The sequence below is a fragment of the Crotalus tigris genome, unplaced genomic scaffold, assembly GCF_016545835.1.
Source record: "Crotalus tigris isolate CLP2741 ecotype Arizona unplaced genomic scaffold, ASM1654583v1 scf7180000017568.12009008, whole genome shotgun sequence".
NCBI lineage: Eukaryota > Metazoa > Chordata > Lepidosauria > Squamata > Viperidae > Crotalus > Crotalus tigris.
The window spans coordinates 9,295,092-9,315,357 of record NW_024096478.1 but is presented as its reverse complement, the minus strand read 5'-3'; the positions used below and the strand labels follow the sequence as shown (position 1 = coordinate 9,315,357).

The 20,266-nt window shown below is 39.0% G+C and overlaps 1 protein-coding gene across 1 annotated transcript in view; it reads right to left on the bottom strand.

The window, feature by feature from the left end:
• SLIT3 (slit guidance ligand 3) overlaps nucleotides 1–18,527 on the bottom strand; it is a 567,201-nt gene extending 548,674 nt beyond the window's left edge. Inside the window, exon 1 of the mRNA XM_039353305.1 lies at nucleotides 17,806–18,527. Within this exon, the coding sequence (XP_039209239.1) occupies nucleotides 17,806–17,993 (188 nt within the window). The 5' untranslated portion in view covers nucleotides 17,994–18,527. The remainder of the gene's footprint in view (nucleotides 1–17,805) is intronic.
• Nucleotides 18,528–20,266: the final 1,739 nt, after the last annotated feature.

Below are 20,266 nucleotides of genomic sequence, written 5' to 3'. Positions count from 1 at the left end.
TGTCAAAGTTTTAGTTGCTAAAATGAAAACGAAAACCCACAATTATCTGCCTATCCTTCTGGTTTTTTCTTACTTGGAAGCCATCTCATGCCCACAGAGGAAGTAACCCTTGGCATCCATTGTGTCAATATTTCTAGCTCTGACCAGATTTTCCTCTAAACCAATTATTTATTCTCTAAGTTAAGCAACAGCCAGATAATTGATACCATTCTCTGTAAAGGCTTAATAGCATACTGGTTGAGGTTATCCATGTTTAGTTTGAGTTGTGCTTCTGCAGTGATTTATCTTCAGCAAGTTTGAATGCTGTTATCATATATTTTCAAAATAGCCTCAATAAGTTATGTTTAGGTCCAATGGTAGGGAAAAGGACAGGATTTATATATAAGAAGGACATTTCAGCAACTTCAGATTTGCGGAGTTACAAAATAGACACGTAACAAACATGTATTCTGCAGAACTGCAGGTAAAATTAGACTTAAAATAACAAAAAGTATCTCAACCTGTTTGATTATGGTCTGCTAATTATGGCTTACTCCCAGTACTAACTTCAGAATTGACTCTTCTTCTACACCATCACCATCATGATCACCCATTTCAAAAGAATAAAAGAATGATACTACAGTACAAATGCAAGTTTAAAGGAATATAAAATAGATGGATGGATGGATGGATGGATGGATGGATGGATGGATGGATGGATGGATGGATGGATAGATGGATGGATGGAGTAAAATACAGGCAGATAGCCAGAAAAGCTAAAATACGACTAATATATAACAATATATAATTAAAAGCTTATAATGAGACATTTCATATCCATTTTCTAAATAAAACATGTCCTTTAAACTTTAAAAGTATTTAACACAATTGAAGCCATTGAAAAAAAGAGAGAGAAACAAAAATTAGGGATGAAAAAAGCAATACTGTAGATTATATCTTAATTATAAGACAAGTTGTTTATTTCTTTATTAATCAAATTTATTAATATAAGGCAACTCTGGGCAGTCAACAACAATAAGATAATGCAAAATAATATACTTCTGCCATCTATTATGGCCTTGGTCAGTTGAAACTTTTAGGCAATGTTCTGTAAGATACATAACAATTTCTGACTGAAAAATCACTAACAGTCAATTGCAAAAAACAGTTTTATTTGGAACAGTTTATACTCTGCAACAATACCTTTAATACTGTCAAACGACATCATCTGCCTATTTCTGATCCTGGGGAAGGACTCAATAGATGGATAAAAATGCCAAATACTGGAGTTAATACAGTCAATCTAAAGATTTGGCTGACTGTGCAACCAACCATAATAATAATAAAGTGTCAAGTTGTCCTTTATATGAAAAGTTATGCATTTAAATAAACCAACTGACACCTTTTGTTTTGCTCCCAAGAATAAAGAATCACGACTTCTTTCATAACAATTTAAGAAGAAATACGCAGCATCAAAATCTTACTGATTCAATAGTCTGTTCCTGCTGTAGCCAATAAGAGAACATCCCAAACTGTCCAAACAACCAAATCTAATGAAACAAAACTTTTATTAGATTTAAAAATAAATACGTGTATTTAGGAACAATTGAGAGTCAGGAGTGTTCTTTCTGCAATACTGGAGTTAATAGAATCAGAGCCACTGGTGTTTCTTTCCCTGTCTTTTGATTTTCAGCAACTTATCTTATTCTGTATTCTGCTGTTTAATTCTGCAGAAGCAATTTGGGTTGTTAGCCCCTTCCAATAATCAGCTTTACAGGATGATCCCAGATTCCAATATTAAGGGGTAGGAATGAAACAACTGAATTAGATGGAGTGGACATTTAAGTATCAATTTTCATCTTTTTAGGAGGCTGGACTGAGATTCCTGAGATTCCTGGTAGGAGTAACCTCTGGAAAACAATCACTGATCACTGCTTTCCTGACTTCAAGTGGCCTATTTCTAGTAGTACAATGTTGGATTTGGCCTTGGTAGGGTGGTTGGAATAGACATGTTGGATTAAAAGTAATTTGACTTAAGATACCAGATCCTTGAAATGGCACAGCTAGTAAGGAATCTATATTGTACATTGGGATGGAAGCCCTGTTAGCCTGTTGCCCACATCATATATGTATTTCAGTTTAAACTCAGTGCCTTTTCCCACCTTTTACTTGCAGGAAAAGTAGATTGCAATTTTCTGATCGAACACGGTTATAATCTCTCTTCATTCTTGTCTCATCAATTCTGGAGAGATCAGCAGAAGTAAAGTCAGGATACATATCCCATATCCCAATCAAGTCTGTATAATAGTCATAAACCAGCATGTCCCATTTTTTTACAATTTGTACTTTATAATGTTTAAGAAGGACTTCAGTCATGGAGCTTGTGTATTGGTCTAGTATTTTCTGGAACCTAACAAATGAGATTGGTAAAACTTCTCATTGCCTTTTGGGTAAAAAAAAAAAAAGATCATTGCCTTTTTTTTAAAGGAGAGTATTAATTAGGGGATTTTTGTTACCAACTGACTTAGTCAAAGGGTTTCTTATGTGGAAAATGGGAAAACCTTTGTGAAAATGTGTGCCAATCCAGAAGAATACAAGTAATAGTTTTCTTAGGCAAGGTTGTCTGTGGAATTCAGTGTCACGGTTCCGATACAATAGCAATTTTTTTCCAGTTTGAATGCAAAAGGACAATTTAATTAACCCTTCACTTGTGGTACACCAAGAGTGGAAGAAGGAAGGACAACAGAAGGATGGGCACATTGGAACAAGGGTTTATTGGTTTATCTTGATCTAATAAAATGTAGATACATCTGAAGTAAATCTGTCTTGCATATTAACTTACACAATGGTTGGTGAATAACACTGAGGGAGGTTGAGAACCATGTGTGCTGCCTTCAGCTCCTTGGAGGAATGGTGGATTATAATGGTAAATAATAATCATAAATGTACCATGTACTGCCTGTTGAATTCATTGAATTTTAATGATGGAGAACAATAAAAGCCCATAAAAACCCTTAAGCATCTGCAGATCTGTTCCACTACTGCAGAAAACACTCTTAAGTATATTAGAATGCCATATCTATAGTACTGATTACATCCATATGCATTTTCTATGTTTTAAAATTGTTACCAAGCCAAAGATGACTGTATACTTGCTTAACTGTCAAAATGAAAACCAGGAGTTTCCTTACATTTTAAAATAACAGCACTAAGCATTTTTAGAAGGATAACAATTTAGGAAAAATAAAAAATAAAACATTATTGAATCTCAACTAAAAAGCTGTTAGGAAACAAGAGTGTCAGCTCTAGTCAGAGATGAGCCATAAATGAGTAACATCCACCTCCATCTGTAGGAACACTTAATTTTTAATTTGCTTAATAATAAAACATGATACTGAGACACTTTCAAATAAGCAAATTAAAAAAATAAGCTGCCAATTTACCATAGCAGAAACACTTCAATTACTAGTTTACCAGGTTGGCCTCTATAAAAAGACTAATGGATTTTAGCAATCAAGCAATTTAAACAGGAGATAAAAGGAAGACCACAGACTGTTCAAGCACATCATCTTTTTACCAATTATGGTGACCTGCTTTTTGTATCATGAAAATGAAAAATTGACCAATTTCAGCTTATTTTAGCTGACAATGCTAGGAATAATCTACAAAATGGAAAAAAAAGTGATACCTAATTGTCTTACAACCATTTCTGGTTCCATTCACTATTGTGTGGGTATGGGTTTCTAAGGAACCCCCAGAAGCTTCTATTGACTCAGGAAGCATCTCCCTACTAATTCCTCAAAGTTCCTGCCACATCAGTCTCAAAATCTCAAAGACCTGCAGCACAAGCAAATTGAAACCAGCCTCCTGCCATTTCTATTCAGGGACCTTTCTTGTAAATAGTCCACCTACAAGCTGTGCATATGGGCAAATGGAGACCAGAAAGGTATATATAGAAGTAACTCTTAGACTTATATACTGCCCCACAGTGCTTTACAGCACTCTGTGCAAGGTTTACAATGTCAGCATATTGCCCCCAACAATCTGGGTCCTCATTAAAAATTATAAAGAACGGTTGCTGGAATTGGATAAACCTAGTTTAATGAAAAGAAGGACTAGGGGGTGACATGATAGCAGTGTTCCAGTATCTCAGGGATTGCCACAAAGAAGAGGGAGTCAAGCTATTCTCCAAAGGACCTGAAGGCAGAACAAGAAGCAATGGATGGAAACTAATCAAGGAGAGAAGCAACCTAGAACTAAGAAGAAATTCCTGACAGTTAGAAGAATTAATCAGTAGAACAACTTGCCTCCAGAAGTTATGAATGCTCCAACACTGGAAGTTTTTAAGAAGAGATTGGACAATCATTTGTCTGAAATGGTTGTCTAATCTCTTCTTAAAACCTTCCAGTGTCTGAAATGGTATAGAGTTTCCGGCCTAAGCAGGAGGTTGGATTAGAAGACCTCCAAGGTTCCTTTCCAACTCTGTCATTCTATTCTATTCTATTCTATTCTATTCTATTCTATTCTATTCTATTCTATTCTATTCTATTCTATTCTGTTCTATTCTATTCCATTCTATTCACCAACCTTGAAAGGATGGAAGATTGAATCAATCTTGAGCTCCGTCACGATCGAACTCCAGGCTGTGGTCAAAGTTTGCCTGCAATGCTACATTCTAACCATTGCACCAGTTGTGCCGAATATTTCTTTTGCATTTCTTATCATTCTCCTTGAATTTAATGAAAAAGAATTTGCTATGTAATTCTTTTTTTAAAAAAAAGGAGAAGGAATTTCTCGTGAAATTCTCATAGTTATTTACAATAAATAAGATGAGCAAGTTAGAGCAGCAAATGCACCATCTTTCATTTTCAATCCTTTCTCCAGCAATCTTCAGACTTCTTGGCTGTCCGCATTTCATTTAAATCCCAAGGAGAGACGTTACGACTTCGGTCATTCATTCATGAGAAAACTCTTTCCATGTGATTTCTTCAGTCTAGCACAAAGCCAGCCAAGCAGGCTTCACAGTGATAAAAAGACATTTAATGTAGGGTGTGTGTAGATGCACGCACACACGCATTATCAACAAACTCCTCCAAGTCACAACAGTAAGATAAGCTCTAAATTTCACCTGAAGGAATTCAAAATAAATTTAAAAAACACTCCAAGAATGGGTCAGGAAAAAAAGGAGCCTCTGTCACAAGTAAAGAAAACTTTCAAGAAACTGGAAATATCTAATTACCTGAATATAATGATGCTGGAATAAAGGGCTATTCTATTTCTGACTAATGCAGTCTTCTGTGTCTGGCAGAACTATATCATGTCAGGAAAGTTCCCTTCACAGGACCAGTCCTCAGAGGCTACATACAGGTGTCAGTGGCGTATTTTTGCGACTGGGCTCTCTTGATTATTATTATTTTTGTACTTAGCCCCAGATCTTACAGCACAGGATTTTTTTTGTTCTGCACAATTCATTAAATAATTTCTTATCTTCTTCTTTCTCGATACGCCCTTAAAAGTTTATAAACATTTGTATGACTTCATGCATCAGCTAACGCTGCTCAGAAAATACACATTTCAGCTCACTATCAAGGTTCTAATCCAGCACTGAAATGAAATGAAACAAATCAGACTGAAACATGACATATTCCCAGAGTCAAATGAACTTCATTCAGTTGATCCAAGAATGCATTTCAGTATTTATGTAACCTCACACTGCAAACCACATAAAAACTTTATAGTCAGCAGGCCCAAATCCAATTGTTCAAAACTTAACAAGTTCAGAATTTAAGTTGAAAGAGAGGTTCTGTAAAAATGTAGCACATGGAATAATCAGTTGTAAAATCATTATTTCCATTCTCAAACCCACACCATTTTAAAAGAAAGGTCAGGTATGCATATATTATTGATGTTATAGAATTCATACAAAAAGCTAATGAAAGCTAAAATACTCTAAAATCCAGAAATATCTCTTTATAGAAGTATAAAGAACACTTAGGCATTTTGCAACATTCACTGAACTTATATACTCCACTGTGACTATAATCAAATTATAGTGCTGCCTGAGATCACCAAAAATTCTGAAAATTGGCAGAAAGGATGTCTTTATTGGTCAATAGAAGCGAGTAAAGTGGAACAATATTTTTATGTCTGTCTTCTGACTCCTTTAATACAGTAACAGGCCACCACTTCAGGTTAGCCTGGTTAAAAGTCAAGGATTGCAGGCAGCTATTTTTATTTGGAAGGAATGGCATCTTCCTTAATGACATGGTATGGAACCCATTTTCCCATGCTGCAAAAGCACACTGCTGCTGCCACTACATTTGCGTAAGTATTCAGAGTATTCCTCTCCTATATTCACCACAACTTCAAAGACTGCACTAGTCAAGCTGCACTACAATTCCATTTGAAGACCTAAAATCACTACAGATCAATGTTTAACAAGCTGAGACTGCAGATTCATAATACACCAAAATGCACCATATTAACCACAAGAATCTATTTCAGTGATAGCGAACATATGGCATGCATGCCAGGGGCAGCATTCAGAGCCCTCTCTGTGGGCACACGTGCCATTGCCCCAGCCCCGCCTCCCACCGCAGCCCCCTCCTCACCAGCAGCTCCCCCAGAGGAGAATCGCCCCTGAGCGCGACCCACACGGAGCAGCGCAGCCAAGGACATGACAGCTGGGCAGCAGGGACAAGACTCTGACCTCACACCCTGTTGATGCTGCGGAGGGCGGGTGAAGGGCGTGGCCACTACGGTGCTGCTGGGCTGCCTGAGTGATCTGCTGCGGCGGGTTGTGGAGGCAGTGGGTGGCCTTGCGGGTGGAGTGGGGTGGGCTGGGGCAGAGCAGGCAGGGTGGGGCGGTTTTGGGGCACTCAGTCTCTAAAAGGTTCGCCATCACTGATCTATTTAATAATTTAAAAAACACATAACGGAAATTCTATTAAAACACTTTATTGAAGAGTCCATATCAAAATAGCCATACATGCATCTGCTTGTTTGGGAATCAAACATTGTTCACATTCAACCAGAAATGTCCAGAATTCTGACTGGTTGTGAAAAAGCTGCATGCTGGTCCACAAAGCCTCCTTGATTTTAGTTCATTTTTCAAACAAATTGGGAAAGTTTTGTTTAGCATTTCATCCAAAATAGGAATCACAATTTATCAATCTCTTCATGAGTCAAAACCATAATCACATCACCATCGTCACAGTCTGTACCAATCCTAACTTATTTTTTATTCAGGTTTGTCTTTATTTAGAATCAAGAAGAAACACATTGAGCTCCTACTGTCATCTTTTCTTTTCTGGAAGAATGTGAGAAATAAGATCACAAAAAGCAACAGCAATAGTAGTTCATGTTGAAATGGCAGAAATAGCAGGCGCATACTACTTAAAACTAATGTTAAATATGAATTCTTCCACACTTCAACAGCACAGCTTGTTTCCTTGGGGAAATGGAGAGAGAATGAACCAACAAATCCCGGTTGAGCAACAGTCATGATTCACAGTCATAAAGAAAGAGACGACTTTATTCCCATACATTCATAAGAGCTTAATTTGCATGTGAAAACTCTAAATGAGCTCATTTCACAGTTATCCTATAGCTATAGTCCTGACCCTAAGTACTGTATGCGTATAGCAGATCAGTACTTCATGTCCGAGGATAGAAAAGAAGCCTTCCCTTAAAAGGAAGCAATGTGACTGTTTCCCCAAGACTTTTAGAAGCTTCTACAACCCTGGAATGGAAGAACAGGAATGAATTGATGGCCAATGGTTTGGTTTGTCAGGGTTAGTTCTTGGTCAAAAGGCTGTTAAGCTTTTGAGGTTTCTGGCATGTCCACCAATTCTCCTTTAATTCATGTCAGCAGGAGCTGGCATGGATTATTTTTTTCCTATTGGTTTTAAGAGAAGAAAAGGTGGTGACCTAAAATAAGAATGGACAAAAACAACACATAACTGCACTTTTGACTTGCCATTCTGCTGCCACTGAGGCTTTGGCTTCACGACAAACTCCATGATTGGAGCACTGTGCAATTCTAAAAAGAATTATTCTGCCAGTGCCGAAAATATGTTAGAGATAAAAGAAATATAAATCAGATTTTTCTATCAAACTGTGTAACAAAGTCAGATATAATGCTGGGTTTTGTTTTGTTTTTGGTTGTTGTTGTTCCAACTGAAACTGGTGTTCAAAGAACAGACCCTGGCCCTTTCTGTTTCAAGATTACAGTATTGAAAAAAAAAGAACAGGCAATAAACACTGTTTTATGAAGATTGGATATTTCAGTTTTACAGGTAGTCCTCGGCTTACAATCACAACTGAGCCCAAAATTTATGTTGCTAAGTGAGACATTTCTCATGATCCATCTCCTTAGCATTAGGGGAGACTACATATAGATGGCATAAATGATGGTTAAAACAACAAGAAAGAAAGAAAAGAAAACCCTTATGATGATTCATATTGTGAACACACACAGAGAATCTGTGAGGTTTGCCCCACTTTACGACCTTTCTTGCCACAGTTGTTAAGTGAACCACTTCTGAAAAACATTGCCAAGAAAGCTGCATATAATAATGTATGCATTATTATCAAAATAACTCAAAATATCAGAGCAAATGAGTCATCTGACTTCAAGAAACTTCAGCAGCTCCTAGCTAACATTTGGATTTGGAAGCTAAACTCACCTGGGACTGGTTAGTACTTTGAGGGAAGACTATCATGGAATTCAAGGTCTGTATACTACAATAAGAAGTCGAAACACATCCTTGAAGAAAACATTGGGAGATCACTTCCCTAAATTCACCAGAACTTGAGATCAAATCAAAGGAAAGTTTGTTTTCTATACTTCTTTATTCTTCTATTTTCTTTTTATTAACAGTACTACCTGTTTAAAATTATTTTAATAGGCTGTAGTAGCAAGCAGTTCCCCATTATTACAGATGCTTTGAAAGTTGCTACACTCGGTGAGCAGAAGTATCTAAAGATTGTAGCTTTTAGCAGCACATCTTAATCCAACTAATAAAACGAACACCGTATATGCAGCAGTAAGCAGCATCAGAACCTGGTCATGTGCAAGATATTTGTGAACATCCTAGGGGGTGGGATAAAGGACAGAGAGACCAGGAAGCCTAATTCTTTATCCATTGAAAGTATTCTTTCTGCCTGTTTTTCTTTTTTAGGGTTGAGAAATAAAATATTTTTGTGAATTTGTGAAATGCAAAGAATAGATTCTCTGTGTGTGTTCACAATATGAATCATCATAAGGGTTTTTTTTTCTTTCTATCTTGTTGTTTTAACCATCATTTATGCCCTCTATATGTAATCTCCCCTAATGCTAGGGAGATGGATCATGAGGAATTTCTGCATTGTTTATTTAGGCTTATATGTGACATTGCAACCATCCCCATCCTTCTGGACTAATTATGGCCAACATTTAATGGCAAGCTTAAAGTAGGCCATGTAATGTTAGGGGCAGAACTACTCTTTTTCTGCCAATGATTTTGCTTTATAATAATTACTAGCAGATTTCATTCCTGAGGAACCCACACTACTTACTATATGCATGGCAAGAATTTTACATCAGCAGATTAGAGTGGAGTTGATCGTCCTACATTTAGGGTAGAATATGCAGGGTACAGTATAACAATGTGAGTAAAGAAACAGGATAAATGTTCTATGTTTCTTCCTATATCATGTTTGTACTGAACAATGAGTTCCACCCAGACTAAAATCTTTGCTACTCAGTAGGTCTGCCATCTTCAATTTGCCAGGACCAGCTTTGCCCACATAAGCAAACTACTGCAGATAAAGAGAATGTCTAAATGATGCAATAGGTGGAGGAGAATTAGCCTGAATTTCAGGCACAAAATTTCTCAGGCCAACACTTCAGTTCAGAGCCTGGGAGGTGAAACTCCACTGCTGTGGGATATATCACTATACTTATCCCTGTTTTTCCCTTCCTCCATTCCTCAACCCATGCCTGGTTCACCCACTGTATATTCCAAACATGTCAGAAAGCAGGTGAATGGACCACAAAGAACAAGAGCAAGGAGGCAATAAATAAGCAAAAACTCCAACAGCTTCTTTTCACTCAACACTGAGTTATTTAAAGGTAAGCATCTGGTGTCCAGATTGCAAGGTAGTAACCTATCCACAATTTATAAAGATTTCACTTTTTATCTTGTGCATAATTTCTTTGAGGCAGTTAAGCAGAGTACTGCTTTGCATTTTTAGATAGACTGTAATGTATGCATTCATTTGTATTGCCATTTTACAGGTTGGAAAACAGAGGTAGTCATTTGTAACCACAGAATGGTCTGTAGCTTTCTAAAAAAAAAAAAAATCCTTTGGAATCTGTGGATATTTCCAATAGAAATTAGATAGTAAAATAACAAGGCACACACACACACACACACACAGAGAGAGAGAGAGAGAGAGAGAGAGAGAGAGTTAAATTTGTATGCCATTCAAAAATAATGTGTGGACTTGTAATTATTATGTTACAGAATTTCAGTTAGCCCTATCTAATACAAGAAAAAAATTCTTTGTTTGATTTATTGAATATTTAACTCCTAGTCCAAGTACAGGTTTTTTTTAATATGCAGTTATGTCAGTGCAAAATCTTTTCATGCTGGAAGGTAAAGTAGGAAGTTCACCTAATATTTCCCCTTACACCGCTTTCCACAACACTCCTAAGCTTGTTTACTGAGAAGCAAATTTCACTAAACTCAATGGGCATACTACTTAGTGAATGCAGTTTTTATCTTTTATGATTGTAAGCCACCCAGAGTTATCTTGAGGTTACATGGGCAGCCTATAAATTTTATAAACAAATAAATACATTTTCAATATGAATCAGAAATGACCAATTTGCAACAAACCACCATGAAGGCTGATTAGGAATGAATGTTGTGTCCAATGCAATTTTAACTAGCAAACATTAACAATCAATAACTGCATTTCAAAAGAAAAACCTTGGGATCCAGATTTCAAGTCTCAGCTCTGATAGAAGCTTTCAAGCTCTCCCAGGATCTATTCCTGCCCAGGAAAAAGGCAGGGAGAATCCAAGCGACAAAAGCCATGTTGGGATGAAGCCCATTCCTTTTCTACAGGTGCCGCAAGACTATGCCCATATGTAAATAGGCAGAGCTTATGGAATGATATTGCTTTCATCATTCTGTAGATGCCACTATTTTTGCCACAATACATATTCCATAAGCAAAACAACCCAAAAGACAAATTTTATATATTTGCAGTACCAGTAGCCCTCAACTTACAACCATTCGTTTAGTTACTGTTTAAAGTTACAATGGCAGTGAAAAAAGTGATTTATGACTTTTTTCACACTTACAATCATTGCAGCATCCTCACATTCATGTGATCAAATTTTGGTTACTCAGCAACTGGTTCATATTTATGGTGGTTGCAGTGTCCTGGGTTATGTGATCACCTTTTACGACCTTTGCACATTGTGTTACTTGACAGCTGTGGTGATTCATATAACATTTGTGGAAAAAACGTTGTAAAATGGGGCAAAACCTACATAACAAGTGTCTCACTTAACAACAGAAATTTTAGACTGGTTGTAAGTTGAGGACTACCTGTAAAAAACATTTTGACTACAAATAGATACAGGTGGTCCTTGATGTACAGTCACAATTGGGACTCAGATTTCAATTGTTAAACAATGTGATTGTTAAGCAAGGCATCATGAGCAACATTTTATGACTATTTTTACTGGAGTTGTTAAGTGAGTCATGTAATTGTTAAGTAAAGCTAGCTCCCCCCTGGATTTTGCTTTTTGGAAGCAGGCTGAGAAAGTTACAAATTGTGACCACATGGCTGCAGGACACTGCAACCACCATAATGTGAACTAGTTGCCAAGCACCCAAATCGTGATCACATGACCACAGGGAAAGTGCAACTGTCATCACTTCAAGGATGAGTCACAAGTCACTTTTGTAACTTCACTGCTGGAGTAACTTCAAACCATTGTTAAACATTTAGTCATAAGTCAAGGATTATCTTAGCACTAAACTTAGCACTAATCCAAGCCTGCCAGTCCTGGCACTCTCAGGACCTCCGCCACCTCTGAGATGCCCTATGCTCTGCTTCCTGACCCTTGGATTCCCACAGGCCTTTCCCCATTCCTATCGGGTCCCCCCATGCCTTAGCCTAATTCCATTCCACAGACCAAATACTGTCCTTCCAATTACCTTTTGAAGAGTTCAGAAGCCTCCCAGAGCATTGGAATTAATCGCTTCTTTTTGCAGCCATACAGTGTGGTTTCAGAAGCAGTGACCATTTTGTCCGACCCACAAAATGGCAGCCATATTTGGGTCACTACCACATGGCCAGGGACAAATTGCTCTCTTTTTCTGTGGCATTCAGAAGCTTCTTCAGTGCTGTGCAGACCTTGTCAAGGCAGCAAAATGAAACTATTTGCTTAATGGCCACCATTTTGTCCCAGTCCACGTGGGTGAAAGAAAATGGCAGCTGTATTTGGGTTGCTGCCACATAGCCAGGGGGAAAACTGCTTCATTTTGCTGCCTTAATGAGGTCTACACAATGTTGTAGAAGCTTTCTGCAGCATTCAGAAGTTTCTGCAGCACTATGCAGATCTCATTAAGGCAGCAAAGTGAAGCAGTTTGTCCAGTAGCTACCATTTTGTTCCAGCCCACAAGCCAGTGGGCAGAAAATGGCAGAAGTGTTTAGGTCACCCTTGCACAGCCCAGGGACATATGGACTAACTTCCTTGCCCAACATGAGGTCCAGAGAGTTTCAAGTGCTAACTATGATGGGTGTGTGGGAGAAGACCCAAGTGCTGCAGGGTCCTGGCAGGGGGGTATGGAAAAGAGTTGGTGGGGCACTGCAGTGTCCCTGTAGTCAGTCACAAGGGTGAATGACCACAAGGGCGCTGCAGCCATCATAACTTTGAAACAGGGTTGTATGTAATTTTGGGGTGTCTACTGTAACTTTGAACATTTGTTAAGTGACCTGTCATATCTCAAGGACTACCTGTACATGCAATAAGAAACTAGCCTTTTGCACTGTTTATTTCAAAGGTAAGTTCCAAACAGTTTAGTATAACTGTTTCAAAAGTAAGCCTGAAAAAAAAAAGATTGTAGTCTAATATAGGTTTATTTCTAAGCAAGAATGGGGTTTTTCAACCATAAGCAATGAGCTAAATTGTAGGTCTTAGCACAATCACACATAGCACTTAACTTAGTTCAGACAAGCCTGAATCTGAAATATATGTATATTTCTTGCTTCAGTTAAGGAAAAACAGAATCATAATGATAGTTAAGAGTTCTAAATGCAATTTCCAAAACACAAACTTATATACATGAACGCAACAGTAAAAACCTGGCTCATATTAAGTTCTGCCAATAAAAATCTTTCCCATTTTGTCAGCGAAAGCTATGGGCCATGTAAAAATGTTCACATGATGTGCTGACACGAAACATTATCAGATTTGTTTTCACATGTCTGAGACTGGTAAAATCTTGATTGCTCTTAAGTGACTATACACAAAGGAACCCACGGGTGACTGAAAATCTGTGGACATGATTTTTCCATTGGCAATACTTTAAGCTGGTTACAATCCAAAACTATGCATTCACTTAGAAGCAATGCACAACAGAATTCACTTCCATGTATGAGTTTGTTAGATTTCCTGAGTTGCTATAATATAGTAATAGAACAACTAAACTTTCATTTCAATTAATATTTCCACAGTTTTGTGTATAAATTGTATACTAAGCCGTTAGACAATTCCATTTTTTTTAAAAAAAAATCTCTCCTTAGATCATCTAAAGCCACTCCCAATTAACAGAAAGCTTAGCATATACAGAGTACGAAAGGTACAAATATTAAGGGTAATTCCATGACTTCCAATAAATTATTATCCTTTAAAGGCATTAAGTTTTATTTAGCCTCTATAATTTAAGAATGGCCATTCTTTCATTTAAGTAATCATCCAAAGCCACAAGTATGAAAACAAGGCTTGTCAATACCACTGAGTTTTATTCAATCAATAATTAATTGACTGGTAGTCTTCTCATATGAGAGACAGTCTGATGTAGTGGTTACAGTACCATGCTAAAAACTGGAAGATTGTGGGTTCTAGACTTCCTTGAGGCACAAAGCCACCTGGGTGACCTTGGTCCAGCCGCTCTCTGTCAACCATAGGAAGGAGGCAGTGGCAAACCACTTCCGGAAATTTTGCCAAGAAAACGGCAGGGACTACTCAAGACAGTTGCTAGGAGTAACATAGGCACAAAAGCCCCAAAGTATTTCCATAGCCTCACAAGAATTAAAAAAAAAAAAAGATCAGTTACCTATTTTCTATTTAACTTTGGATAGAAGTTTGGAATTAAAGCTCAAGTGCTAAGAATTCAGAACATTTATTTTTATAAGGCAAGGAACAACATGAACAAAGACTTTCAGAAGATGTTTCTTCCTTTATATCTCAGAATCTTGACCTGGATGAATGCCACATTAACAAAAGTCTAAGTTCTAATAGGAGAAGAGGGCAGCATGCTAAGCTAAAGTGTACCCAGCTACTTTGTGGCCTCTGTATTTGGGTGAACACTACAAAGCATGATTCAGATATCAATACACCCATTCCCTTTATTATTTAACCTTGAAACGTAAATGCAAAATCTAATATTTTACAATCTAATTCAGGTTTTTGAATATGAACACTGAGCGGACATTCATAAGTTTACAATCCACATGGAACTGTAACTTTCTACTTTAACCATTTTTTTAAACAACATTTTAAAATCTATAGAACGATGCCCTTGAAGTTTAACATGTTGCACCAAAAATATCTCACACTGAAGAAACATTTTGACTTGCATTTTAATTATTTGAAAGCAAGGAAGGGAATTAAGAGCCAGGGTGCAATTATTATGAAATTAACCATATACTAGCCTATCTTTTCTTTGGACAATATTTGGCCATTCAGTATAAACTTTTTAAATCTCTGCCATTCCATGTAAATAAGACTTATTTGACTGGCTGCAATTGACCCTGTTAAACACTAGGAAAGTGCATTTCTAGCTGCAAAGTGCACTGAGTTCAGTATTTTAGATTATGTGATTGGAGCATGTAATTGTGATCTGTATACCTATTCTGGTAATTGAAACCTAAGTCATAAGGATATGTGTTAGAAGTAAATCAATGTAATTCCCAATGGAATTTATTTAGATAGATTAGATATGTGAGTTGCAAAATACCTTTCCTAGAACCAACCAATATTCATTTTGGAAGCAAGACCTTGGGCTTATTTCAATAAAGGCAGAAATGAGTATTTTACTGACACTACATATTTAGTCATAATTTATTAACTTAGCAGTTAAGCTAGGAATGCAAAACAGTAGAGCAATTTGTACAATATATACAAACTTCATGTTAGTCTATTAAAGATATCAAAGCATTAATTACGCTCCGTAATATATCCTACTTCACTGTATGACTGAAGTATGAAGATTTACTTTCAGTCAGCAGTATATACTCACACAGATATAAATACAAAGGAAGACATATTTCATAAATTGTGTATAGCCAACATTCTAACTACTGACCAATAAGTAAATCAAAGAACTGAGTCATAGTCCAGTTACAGTGTAAGTATTTGTAAATTCACAGGATAAGTCCTTTGGTAAATAGAAGTATATTTCCTTCTTTTTAAAAACTTTTGGCATTTTTTAAAAAAATGTAAATTGTTATACATTTCAAAGATCAGGTAAAACTTTTGACAGTCTATGACTCAATGGCTCTGTTAAGTCTTTATGGTGCCAAGCATCTGTTCCGTTGACAATAACAGAATAGAATAGAATAGAATAGAATAGAATAGAATAGAATAGAATAGAATAGAATAGAATAGAATAGAATAGAATAGAATAGAATAGAACCTTGGAGGTCTTCTAGTCCAGCCCCTGCTCAAACAGGAGGACCTATACATCTCAGACAGTTGATTTTCTAGTCTCTTCTTAAAAATCTTCAGTGATGGAGTGCCCACAATTTCTGGAGGCAAGCTGTTCCACTGGTTAATTGTCCTCACTGTCAGGAAGTTTCTCCTTAATTCCAGGTTGCTTCTCTCTTTGATCAGTTTCCAATTGTTTCTCATCCTGCCCTGTGGTGCTTTGGTGAATAACGTGACCCCCTCTTCCTTGTGGCAGCCCCTCAGATACTGGAATAGTGGTATCATGTCTCCCCTATTTCTTCTTTTCTTTAGACTAGCCAAACCCAAGTCCTGCAGCCGTTCTTCATATGTTTTAGTCTCCAGGCCTTTGATCATCTTAGTTGCTCTTCTCTGATTTTTTTCCAAAGTCTCAACATCTTTTTTGTAATATGGTGACCAAAATTGGCTGCAATATTCCAGGTTGGTCTTACTGCTTACTAAAGCAGTACTAATACTAATACTTCACATGATCTTGATTCTATGCTTCTGTTTATACAACCCAGGATTGTATTAGCCTTTTTGGTGGCGGCTGCACACTGCTGGCTTATAGTCAAGTGATCGTCCACTAGGACTCCAAGGTCCCTCGCACAATTACTCTTTTTAAGCCAGGTCTCACCTAATCTGTACTTGTACCTTTGATTTTTCTTGCCTAAATGTAAAAGTCTGCTTTTCTCCACAATGAAACTCATTTTGTTGGACAGGGCCCATTGTTCAAGTTTATCAAGATCTTTTTCGATCCTGAGTTTATCTTCTGGGGTGTTGGATATTCCTGCCAGTTTAGTATCATCTGCAAATTTGATGAGTTCCCCTTCAATTCCCTCATCTAAGTCATTTATGAAGATATTGAAGAGTACTTGGCCTAAGACAGAACCTTGTGGTACCCTACATGTGGATGTAGTGCCATTGAGCACTACTCGTTGAGTATGGTTTGCCAGCCAGCTATATTCCTAGATGAAACCAGTCATTTTGATTTCTGATATTAACTCATTAAATTCTAAAGGAAAACTGATCCCAAATTAGATTTACCTTGTTTTTTTTTCTTCCTGCGGTACTACAGCTACAAGAAAGGTGAAGGACAAACTTATAGCACAACCCATCAACTACTAGTAGTAACTCTTTCTCCACAGACCTATTGTTAAGTAGGTGTGTATGGATAAACAGATACACTTATAGAGCAACATGGAGCTCATAAAAAAGCCACCTGTGGAGACTAGAAAGGCGGAGTGAGTAGCAGGGTGTCCTTGTTAATCCTCCTAGCTAGCAGACAGCAGCCTTGCTATGAAGTATCCCCCTTGCAATTGCTGTGGCAAAGTCCTCTAGATGGCCCTGAAAATAGGCTGCCTTTCCAACTGCAGTTTCCTGGATGCACCTTAAGAGGTTGTGGAGTGTTGAGGTGGAAATGCAAGTAAACTACCCCAGGATTTCTAATGAGACATTCCAGGGAGCATCATGTGGGAAAATGCCAAGCATACTTGTTGCATGTGCTCCACTGCCCCAGCTCTTCTCCTCTTTCCCTTAACATTTACCCACAACGTCTAAGCAATTAGACCTCAAACCCACAGATACAAATACAACAAAGGCTCTTTATCGGGCACTCTCTTTTCCTTGCCAGGAAGCTGATGAGCAGCCCCCTACTTCTATGGTTCACCATCCCAGGGCCATTATGCCGGCTCGATTTGGGTAAACATGGGATCAAGCGTAGAATCATCCCCAAATCTCGGTTTCCTCTCGTTTTACCGCCGGTGTCAAATGCCCACAGGGGGAAAAGAAAATCTTTTCAGGCAACCTGCCGGCGTTTTACCCGCCGCTTCTTTGCTCGTCCTCCTCCCCACCCTCCTCCGACTGGTACTCACGCTCTCTCCGCATTCCTGGGAATGCCTCGGGGCACCGCTTTAAGTCCCAATCCGTGACAATCCACACTGGATCCCGAGCAGGTACATTTACTGGGACACGCTTCCGTCCTAGGCAGCCAAAGCGCGACGCTCCACAGACCCCAAAGCAACCAGAGGCGCCCCGTACTCTCCTTGCCTGCGCCCAGCATGATCGCGGCGCCTCTTCGGATAGAAATGGGAAGAAGCGAATGAAAAAGAAAAGAAAAATAAAAAATAAAAACTTGAATCCGATCCGAAATCAGCGCCGGGAGTCCAACAAGCAAGCTCAGCACCGCCGAGGGAAGCGGGATGCTAGAGAAGGCATCTCTTTCAAACTCCCGGACGGGTCTCCGCTTTGCCCCTACACACACTCCGCAAAAGCTCCGAGAGACGCCCCCGTCCTCCTCTTCGCAACCGAAGGCACAACCTGCCCGGCTCTGCTCTCTGCTCTGTCTTCCTCTGCAAGTCCAGGTAATCGGCCGGTGGGGAAATGCGGGGGAGCTCAGCAGCCCAGAGGCTCAGTCGACCGGCTAAGCCCGCCGCGCACAGCCCAGCATGGCCCCCTGGAACCAACGGCCGGTAGCAGCAGCAGCAGCAGGATCCAAATCCCCAGAACGGAGCTCACGGAGCTCGAGGAGACCCAGGGGCGCTCGCGACCGGCCGCCTCTCCATGGTCTGGGCACGGCAAAGCAGGCGGACCCGGGAGCCGCGGGAGCCGCCCCCCTCCCCTCCCCAAAATATAACCTCCGGCGCTGATTGGCGGCCGCCCGACTGACGTCATACAACTTTGGAACTTTGGCAGGGAAGGTAGGGCAAAAGTTTTTAAGAACGGCGGTGGCTGCCGAGGGGAGCGCTGGGGCCGGAGCGGAGGTGGCTGAGCTGCGCCGAGGCGTTGGCATTGGTTGCCTGGTCGGGCTTAAACGAGAGAAGCTAGTGGAACCTGAAAAACTAACCAATGAGTTCGCTCTAACATAGCCCTAGTGGTTAAAAAAAATGTGTAGAATATGCACAAAGTACCTTTTCCTTACTACTGCAAGAGTAACCGTGACCATCATTCATATAGCCGTTGATATCCTGGGTGATTTGGGCCCTTTGATTTCTTCTTTTAGAAATGATCGCTGCGACTAGGGTACCAGATCTGGGCTGCCAAAATCCCAACCATCACTAGTGTGCAGGAAGGAGACCCAGGAAGCATTGACTGTCACTGGCTGTGGTTTTAGTGAAGCAAGTCTGGTAGCCCTATTCTTCTATGTGGGATAAAATTCCTTTATAAGGCGTTCTTACTATAATTATTGCTTACATTGAAACAGGATTCAGACACCACGTGCTTTTCGTTAAAGAACAAGTTCCCAAAGTGTGACTCAAGCCCTGTCGTCTATAGGTAGTATTTACTGGATCTTTATCAAAAGTTGCCATTCACGTTCAAGATCATTACAATAGCCAGAAGCACTGAAGCTTGTTCTGTTAGAAATTACAGTCATTTGCCAATGGATATCCATTTTAATTTGCAGGATTAATGTAAGACATTCATTCATTCGTTCATTCATTCTGGCAATCTCATTTTAAATGGATTTGAGCAGTTTACATCAAAGTCTCTGGTTCAAAATTCAACCAAACCCTAAACTTAGGTACACTTTGTTTCCAAGTATTTTATTTCAAAACTGATTCCGTGTACTGAAGCTTCATAGCCTGAAAGTTTGACCATCAGTATGTCCAAGAGTCTACTCTAACTTTCTGCCAGGCCATATGACATGTACCTGCACAGGGACACATACAAAACTATCATTTTACACTCTGCTTTTGCTCATCATTATCAGCAGTTCAAAACTGTTGTTGTGTTACCTTTTGAGAAACCCTGTTAGGTAGTGACAGGACATGCTTACCCCAAGTTAAAAACATGGTTTGCTCAACCAAAACAGTTTTCTGGATTTGTAAAATAAACGAATCATACAGGTGAAGTTTTCACAACCCATTAGGCTGGTTTGTGGTTCACAGTGGCATGTTGATACACCCAAACAAATTCTACAGAAAACACACTTCCAGATCAGAATCTATAGGAATAGATCTGTGCTAATGAGGTCTAATAAGGCTTTAAACATCTGCCTCCAACTTAATCCTTTGTCTATAATATAAATAATAATACAGTCGCCTGCCCATTCCCCCCAGGCCGCGTCCACCTCTCTGGTACCTTCCCTACTTCTCTTCTCATTCTCTCCTCCCCTCCTACTCTCTTCCCCTCCCCTTCTCCTCTTACCATCCTACTTCCTCCCTGCACCTTCCTCCCCTCTCATCCCTCTCAAACACATGAATGCAGCATAGGGGAAATGCTCAAGCAGCACGTAGCTCGTAAACTACCATACCTATATAATCCTTACCCACCCACTCACCCACCCACCCTCAACCCTCCCCCCCTCACTTCCCAGAGCAGAGTACAGGGTTATTA